This window comes from Oryzias melastigma, linkage group LG9, assembly GCF_002922805.2.
Source record: "Oryzias melastigma strain HK-1 linkage group LG9, ASM292280v2, whole genome shotgun sequence".
Classification (NCBI taxonomy): domain Eukaryota; kingdom Metazoa; phylum Chordata; class Actinopteri; order Beloniformes; family Adrianichthyidae; genus Oryzias; species Oryzias melastigma.
In genome coordinates this window covers 31,951,838-31,959,749 of record NC_050520.1, presented here as the reverse complement: position 1 = coordinate 31,959,749, position 7,912 = coordinate 31,951,838, and the positions used below count along the sequence as shown (strand labels likewise).

The following is a 7,912-nucleotide window of genomic DNA, read 5'->3' as shown; positions in this document are numbered from 1 at the left end:
TCCATACTTACATTTTTAATAAAAAATGTAATGCATTTAATTATTTATTTTTATTTTTTTGTAATGTTATCGTAGTTATTATGTGAGATTTTATTTATTTATTTTATGTATTTACTAGTTTATTTCACAGGGACAGTGCACATCAATAGCATCGCTGCAATGCGCCAGAATTAGCCCAAAAGCTATTTTTCATCTGGACAGGTGTTAAAATTTGTCAACCTTAAAACGTCAAAACATCAGTAAAATCTAAAAGTAAAAATATAGAAATATATAAAAAATACAGGTTAGAAAAGAAGTTAAAATACATATAAAATACACATAACAATAATAAAATGCTCACAGTAAGAAAAATTAAAACTATTATAAAAAACACAAAGGTGGCATAGAATGGACAGGGAGTGGCAGGCAATTAATACAATTCAATGTAAACATGTTTGTAGTGATATGAACCAGTTTCAGAGATTTTGTTTCGCCTGTTCCTCCTGTGACCTGAGGAGGATGTAAATGTGTTTTCCAACATGGTTAGATAAAAAAATACATTTGGTTGGTCACTGAATTAACTCTTGAAAGTAGACGTCACTGTGAAATCTGACTGTTTTTGCTGTGGTCTGTGCTTCCCTCCACAGGAGACGTGGTATTGGCCGGGTGAGGTGAGTGCAGACCAGGTGGTGATGAGTGGCGTTCGCTGCTCTGGAACCGAGATGTCTCTGTCCCACTGCCTTCACCACGGGCAGCACCTCAGCTGTCCTCGAGGGGGAGGCCGCCACGCTGCTGGAGTCTCCTGCTCTGAGAGTAAGGCTCAGAAATCACTGAGAAAATCGATGTAACTAAAGGTGACCAGTTTTGGAGCTTTTATTCAAACTGGTAGTTATAGCAATGCAGTGCAACAGCAAGCATCCTTAATGAGTCGTTACTATTTCCTAAAGAAACCACGACTTTGTCTCCAAACAGACATCTTTTAATGTTTGGTGTCTTGCATCTCCAGCGGCTCCTGACCTGGTGCTAAACCCTCTGATAGTGGAGCAGACCACCTACATGGAGGACCGGCCCATGTTCATGCTGCAGTGCGCATACGAGGAGAACTGTCTGTCCTCCACCTCTGGCCAAGTCCCTGCCAACACGTACCGGCGCCTGCTGCGCTTCTCCTCCCAGATCCACAACAACGGCCAGTCCGACTTCCGACCCAAAGCAGGGAGGCACGAGTGGGTTTGGCACGAGTGTCACAGGTCAGAGTTCACACGACACTTTAAAGTCCCCCTCTGATGAAAATCCTGCTTTTTGAGTTTTTAACATGTATGTGTGGCATTTTTCTTATGAAAGCTCAGCTCCAAAAGCCACGCCCCCTCAGAGGAGATTTTGGAAACAGAGACTTCAGATCAACATGAAAAATGGCTTTTTAAGACATTTAAGTTGTGGGATTTTGGTTAAAAACTTCATAATCATAATTATTTTTTTTAAAATAAAAATGTTGTCATAGGGAGACATTAGGTGATAATTACGCTGTAGTACGGTTTAACGACGTTCCCTGATCTCTATGTGCTTAAGAGCTGGCAAAAACAGTAAGAAATCTGAATTAAAAAACAAAAAAAACAAGAAATTCATTCCATGCTATAATTTATAAAAGCTACAGTAACCAGTTTTTAGCCCATAAATATAAAGTAAATCTTCCCTTCACGGCGCACTCAGAAACACTTTTTCCATAAGCCAGTCTGTTCCACAAACCACATCATAGATTATTCTTTATTGTGTTGCCTTGTCATTGACTGTCTGCGGTGGTTTAAAGCCACAGTCTGCCATCCTTGAAAATGTGAAAAGTAATTTTCACATTTCATCTATGACACATTTAATGAGGGAAACCAACTAAAAGACGTGCTGATGAATGTAGGAGACAACAGCTGCATCATTCTGAAACCCCTTCTGCTTGTATTCCAGGCATTATCACAGCATGGAGGTGTTCACCACGTATGACCTGTTCAGCCTGAATGGATCAAAGGTGGCAGAAGGTCACAAAGCCAGTTTCTGTCTGGAGGACTCAGAGTGTGATGAAGGTAAGAACTCACGCTTATAAACTATGGATTCATCATTAAAATGTTGATCTATGTGACCCCTTTTTATCGTGTAACTAAATGTGTTTGATGTTAGGGATTGAAAAGAAGTACGAGTGCGCTAACTTTGGGGAACAGGGGATCACTGTTGGCTGCTGGGATACCTACAGACATGACATCGATTGTCAGTGGATCGACATCACTGATATCAAGCCTGGAGATTACCTTTTCCAGGTGATACTCCTCACATATTAGAAATCTGTCACTGGATCAGAAATCAACTGATGTTTTTTTTTAATTTGCTGTCAAAAAATGTTCATCTTAGTTCTGTTTTCTTTTCCTGTCAGATTGTGATCAATCCAAACTACGAAGTCCCAGAAACAGACTACACCAACAACATAACCAAATGCAGATGTCGATATGACGGCAACCGTGTCTGGATGTACAGCTGCCATAATGGTGAGATGTTCCCGGGATTGTTCCCAACTTGTTCTTGGGATTTTGATGAATTTGATGTTTATACCTCTAGATATTTTTAAACAAAAAATGTTTTATGTTATACAAATGAAATAACTTTATTATCTATGAAAAAAATGACGGATGATTTTATATTATTAAAAACCTTCTAGATTTAGTTGTTTCCTATTTTTTTTTACGTTTTCTTTATCATTGAAAAGCACTTTTGTCCCCAAATGATCTTGTAAAGTGCTACAGAAATAAGGTTCATTTACTCATTCATTTCTTTAAATAGTTTAAGTTAAATTTAAATATTTTTTGTAATATTTCCAGTTAAATTGCTCTGATTCAAGCGAGATTAAGTGTTTGTTTAAAGGATTCTCAACTGAAAACATGACTCATTGTTAAACATGATTTCACGGTGAACCTTGACTTTATTGTGAAAATATTACACTATCATGACAACCCGACTTTATTATAAAACCTTGACTTTATTATAAATAACATGACATTGATGAGAAAACTTTACTTTACCATAAGAAATGACTTTGTATATCATGAAAACATGACAAAGTCCTGAAAACTGGACTTTATTGTGAAACATGATTATATAATGAAAATTTGAGGTTAACATGAAAATTTGGCTTTTTCATTAAAGATCTAACTTTATCATGAATCATTGATATACTGTGAACATTTGATTTTATTGTGAAAATCTGACATTTTCATGAAAATTTGACTATCATGCTGACTTGATCATGAAAGCAAGATTTTATTGTGAAAACTTGACTTTATCATAAAGAAAACGCTATTGTGAAAACATGCCTTTATTTTGAAATCACTACTTTATTAAGAAAAACTATACTTTATTTCAAAAGTGTATCACAATAACTCAACGTTATCATAAAACAGACTTTTAGTCTTGATAGAATAATTAATCTTGAAAATTTGACTTTATTGTGAAAACTTGACTTTACTGTGAAAACATGACTTAGTACTAAAAACTTGACCTCTATCATGAAAACATGCCAATATCATGAAAATTTGACTTTATTGTGTAACATGATTATTTAATGAAAATTTTGTATTACATGAAAATATGACTTTTTCATGAGGACCTAACTTTATCGTGAATCATTACTATAGTGTGAAATCTTGATTTTATTGTGAAAACATGACTTTATCACAAAGAAATAGCTATTGTAAAAACATGCCTTTATTTTGAAATCACTAATTTGTTAAGAAAAGCAATACTTTATCTCAAAAGTGTATCATGAAAACTTGACTTTATCATAAAACAGACTTTTATTGTTGATACGTTACTTTATTGTGAAAACTTGACTGTTTTAAAAACTTGAATTTATGCTGAAAACAGGAATTAATACTAAAAACTTCACCTGAATCGTGATAACATGACTATAACCTGAAAACTTGACTTTACGGTAAAAATATGATTATATTGTGAAACATTGAGTAAAATATGACTGTCATAAAAACTTGATTTTATCGCAAATATATAACTTTATCATGACAGAATGACTTTTTTGGGAAAACTTGACTCTATTGTGAAGAAATAATTATTAAGAAGATTTATTATCATAAAAACTTGAGTTTATAAAAACACATACATGACTTTGAAATCATGACTGTATCTAGAAAACAATGCTTTATCATGAAAGTGTATCATGAAAACTTGATATTATTGTAAAATTTAACTTTATTGTGAAAATATGACTTAATATTTATTGGGAAAACATTTCTTTATCATGCAAATTTGACTTTATTTCAAAAACTGGACTTTACTGCGAAAACATGACTTAATTTTTACTATGCAAACATGACTTTATTGTGTAAAAATGACTTTATTCTCCAAATGTTTTCACCTGAGTACAAGTGATTCGATTGTTCCAGTACTTTTCAAGCAGGAGGAGTCTGTTAAGCCTTGCTTTTACATGTCGTTTCCTTTAGTTAAAAATGTACTTCTAGATTGTTAATTTGTCTTTTAGCGCAGTTAACGTGAATATTAAGTTTTAACCTACTTCTTTTTAAATTGTCATGCGTGATTGTTTGTTCCTGCTGCCGTAGGCGGCTCGCTGAGCGCGGAGCTGGAGCAGACGTTCCCCGGCCTCCTCAACAACCAGGTGACCCACAGGTAGAGATCAGGACGACGAGTGCAGTCAGGCAGCCGGGCCCTCGAGACAAACGCTGACCAACCACTACACAGTCATCTGTGCTGGGTCCATGTCAGCCCGGCAATGATTGCACAGCCTCTGCTACCACCCCCAAACAGCCACCATCTCCACCCCAGGACAGAAAGAACGAGGAGGTAGAGCCTCTGTGGGGAGAATCAAAGGAACGGCGAAGATCAGCACAAGAGACTCATGTTCTGAAAGGAAATGCAGGACTTTAAAAGAACCAGCTGCAGAGTTTGGTGTGGTTTAGTTTAGTTTGTGTTTTTTGTTCTAAAAGAGTTCAGACTCCAGTGCTGTACTGCCTAAAAGCTGAGAAAAAGGCTGTCTGGGTGTGGAAATACAGACGAGTGTTTCTTCTTCTATTTATCAAAGTCATTGAGTGTAATTTCCAACGTTCAGTCCTTTTGGATCAGATTAAGAACTGATCCAGTTTATGCCCATGAAAGAAGCATGTATCACCAGTCATGAGAAAATGGAAGAATGTCCAGTTCCAGTGGATAAAATGTTGAAATTTTACTGAACTGAACTACCTATTCCCACCTTTCAAACCCACGATCCTCCTCATGATCCTCCTGTTCTGTACTGTACTACAGATCATCTCCTTTAATCTGAAAACTGAGGTTTTACTGCTCTCTAGTGGCGTATCCATGCCTAACCCATTGGTCCATATTGATGCAATAATGCAAATCACCTTAAAAAACATAAAAGCAAAAACATATTTTTGTCTGAGCTGTAGATACATTTAGACGTTAAATCAGTTCAGAGTTATTTATGTTGTTACAGAGAAGATGTACTCCAAAAATGTTAAGGTTCTCAAACATTAAACATGTGAAAGTTAATGAAGTTCAGATGAGGAAAAACATCATAAGAACGTGTTTTTAAATGAGCTTGAATTGATCAGTTCATGTTGAGTTCCGGTCCGATAACAGCATCGACTCACACAGAGAACAATTGTACTTTTTGGAAGTTTTCGCTCCCTTAAAAATGTACCACCTTCTGATGATGGTAAACAGTTTTGAAAAAAGAGAGAAGTGATACTCTAAGTGATGGAACTTCCTTGAAGCCAGACTATACTGCTAAAGCATCCATGGATCAAGCTACCTCTGAGCACCAGAACACACTTTTGTGTGGTGGGGTTTTGTTGTTCAGGGCGACTGCACTTTAAAATGTTGATCTATTGCAGTGTTCACACCAGTTCAGGCCACTACTTTGAGTGAAAAGTCAATGAAAACGTGTGTATTCAGACTCTGATGTTCATGTGTCACTACGCAAGTTTTAAAGTCAGTTTATGGGCGGATTACGGCCATTGAACAGACGTTAAAAGTTAGATCGGTTTAACTTTGACCTGGATTTGGTAGTGACATAAAGATAGTGTCCTTTTTATTTCACAAAAGTACCAACCGGTTAAAATGGATCAGGGAGGAAAAATTAATAATTGTGGTTTGATTTAGCACCAAGACTTTTATATATAGTGGAATTGAGCTGTGAAAGTAAAAGACTAGAGTCAGATTCACCAGATGTCTTCCTCTTCAACATATTTAAGCTATAAGTACATGCATCAGGTAACCAGTGTGAACACCATATGCTAAATGCGGTTTCAAGAACCTACCTTAACCCTTTAACTGCCTGCTCAACCAAACAATGGGAAACATTTAGAAAACAGGTTTATAAAAATATTGATTGTGTGTGTTACTCCACGAGGTACAGAGCCCCTACAGGGAAATTGAAGAAAATAAAATTGAAGTCTTTTTTTTTTCTCTAAAAATTGAAGTAAAAAAAAAATAAAAATCTTCTTAGTAATTGGTGATCAATTAGTAACCAGAACATTTTTTAATTCAATTTTTAGAAACTATCTGGTGTTCAGCAGTTACTAACCACAATTTTTTTTGGTAAAAATCAAAGTAGTAAAAATAAAAAATAAAAATTGTATAGTAACTGATGCACACCAGATGATAACTGGTACACATCAGTTACTAACCATTAAAAAATATATAAATAGTTAAAGGGTTAAGCGTGTTTTTGAACATGTGTCCCATTTCTGGTGAGTAGCTTAATACAACTCACTATAATACTAATGATTCTCAACTTTTACTTAAAATAAGGTTTTCAAAAGCATTAAACAAAAACAAAAATGACATACCTGTGGAAGTGTTTTTGATAGACGAACATGTCAACACAGATTTAGCAAATCACACTAGTGACACAAAAGCTGGAGTTGGTTTCATTATTATTCATTGTTTGGATAATCTTTCATTCATCCAGTATATTGTTACTTATCAGTAAAATGGTTAAAAATGTGCTGAATCTGTCATTGTAGGTGATCGACCTCTTTACCATTGTTGACTGTAGTTATCTATGCATCCCAGAGGTCCAGACTCTGGTTACACACTCAGAGGAGCCACTTTAACTTTGTTGTATTCATGTATAATGCTGAGCATAGACCGGTGAAACGCGTCCAAATCCATTGGGTTAGTGCGGTTGTCTCTGAAGTGCTCCGCCCCCCCTGATTTCAGATAGGCTTGGTGCTTCTTTTCACAGCATTATTTACATTTTTCCTTATTTATGCTAAAAAAAAGATCCATTGATTTCAAATTGTTGCAACCTTGAGCTGAGAAAGCGTTATTATTGGCTGCAATACTCAGGAGTACCTAATCCTAAACTATGACACACTCACACCTCAAACTTCAGAGGTCCAGACTTACTGTAGCACTGGATCAGAAAAGTTTGATCCGGTGGCTTAGAGTGGATCAGGTTCTGTGCAACACAGAAACTATTCTACCATCCCCAACATGTGTCTAAACATGAGTTAACAGACATCATAACCGACTTGCCTATAACCCGTGTGCACAATGAATGCAGTACTACCATCAAATCTGCTAAACTCATTTGGACATATTTTCAGATATCAAAAATCATCTGGACTCATTAAATAAGAGTGTAATTTTCTGTCTAAATATGTCACTTTTTTAAAGACATTTTAAAAAAGGCCTTTTCATTCCAATGTATTTGTGTTTCCTTTTGTACTTTCCAATGTTTAAATGTATTTACTTTTGTTCTTTTCGTAATGGTGCTATCAAACTGGTCCTCTGTTTTCTGAGGGCTCAGTAAATGTTACAAAGTTACGTTGTGTATACTTGAAGAGTATACTTGAATCCTGAGGAAGAAACAACCTGTGCTGTGTGCAAATTTACTACAAGATTAAAGTTATTAAGCAACAAA

The 7,912-nt window shown here is 35.7% G+C and overlaps 1 protein-coding gene across 1 annotated transcript in view; it reads left to right on the top strand.

Moving 5' to 3' along the window:
• Nucleotides 1-7,912, top strand: part of loxl2b (lysyl oxidase-like 2b) — a 40,996-nt gene extending 33,084 nt beyond the window's left edge. Inside the window, exons 9-14 of the mRNA XM_024276217.2 lie at nt 627-792; nt 986-1,226; nt 1,933-2,048; nt 2,143-2,279; nt 2,393-2,504; nt 4,587-7,912. Of these exons, the coding sequence (XP_024131985.1) occupies nt 627-792; nt 986-1,226; nt 1,933-2,048; nt 2,143-2,279; nt 2,393-2,504; nt 4,587-4,657 (843 nt within the window). The 3' untranslated portion in view covers nt 4,658-7,912. The remainder of the gene's footprint in view (nt 1-626; nt 793-985; nt 1,227-1,932; nt 2,049-2,142; nt 2,280-2,392; nt 2,505-4,586) is intronic.